A 670-nucleotide genomic window follows, 5' to 3' on the forward strand; every position below is an offset into this window, starting at 1 on the left:
GGACCAAACCTGTGTCTCCTGCATTAGCAGGCAGATTCTTTACCACTGAGCCACCAGGGAAGCCCATGCTAGATGTTAACTATGGTCATTACTGTTAAGACTATCGTTACTTCCTTTTCTCTGGACCATCACCCCTAATCTTGTAAGGCATACCCACCTCTGTCTCTACTTTCTTCCGTTCTTCCAGATCCAGCCGGTCCTGGTCAGCCTTCTGGTCTCGATTGAACTTCTCCAGCTCCTGGGCCAGGGTAGCTGCTCTCTTGCTGGCTTCTTCTTTCAACCGGTGATATTTCTTCACCTGTGTCAGGGACAGGGATGACCAAATCAGTCCTGTCAGCCTCGCAATCTATTTGCCCATCCCCGCACCCCTCAGAGCTTACCTGATTCTCCTCCAAGGTCAAATCTCTGCCCTGACTCTGACTTTCCTCTTCCATCCGTTCCTCAAACTCCTGCCGAGCTTTCTCCACTGACAGCATCTCCTTTTCCAGCTCATCCATGTCACCTTTACGCTTCTTATAATGCTTCTGAGCATTCTGTAGTGACTTTTTGGCTGCTTCCAACTTCTTGATTTTGTGGGAAGTATTTTCCTTGGCCTTGATGTACTGAGGCCGCTTCTGGTTCAGCTCTGAGTCCTTCTCCCTTTCACCAGAGGGGAGGGGGAACCAATTAG

General features: G+C 49.7%; 1 protein-coding gene across 1 annotated transcript in view; it reads right to left on the reverse strand.

Annotated features, from left to right (window-relative positions):
* SMC1A (structural maintenance of chromosomes 1A) overlaps nucleotides 1–670 on the reverse strand; it is a 41459-nt gene that overhangs the window by 38078 nt on the left and 2711 nt on the right. Inside the window, exons 5-6 of the mRNA XM_010857102.1 lie at nucleotides 381–639; nucleotides 158–298 (exon numbers count right to left, since the gene is read on the reverse strand). Coding sequence (XP_010855404.1) covers nucleotides 158–298; nucleotides 381–639 — 400 coding nt within the window. The remainder of the gene's footprint in view (nucleotides 1–157; nucleotides 299–380; nucleotides 640–670) is intronic.

The sequence above is a fragment of the Bison bison genome, unplaced genomic scaffold (assembly GCF_000754665.1).
Source record: "Bison bison bison isolate TAMUID 2011002044 unplaced genomic scaffold, Bison_UMD1.0 scf7180017864376, whole genome shotgun sequence".
NCBI lineage: Eukaryota > Metazoa > Chordata > Mammalia > Artiodactyla > Bovidae > Bison > Bison bison.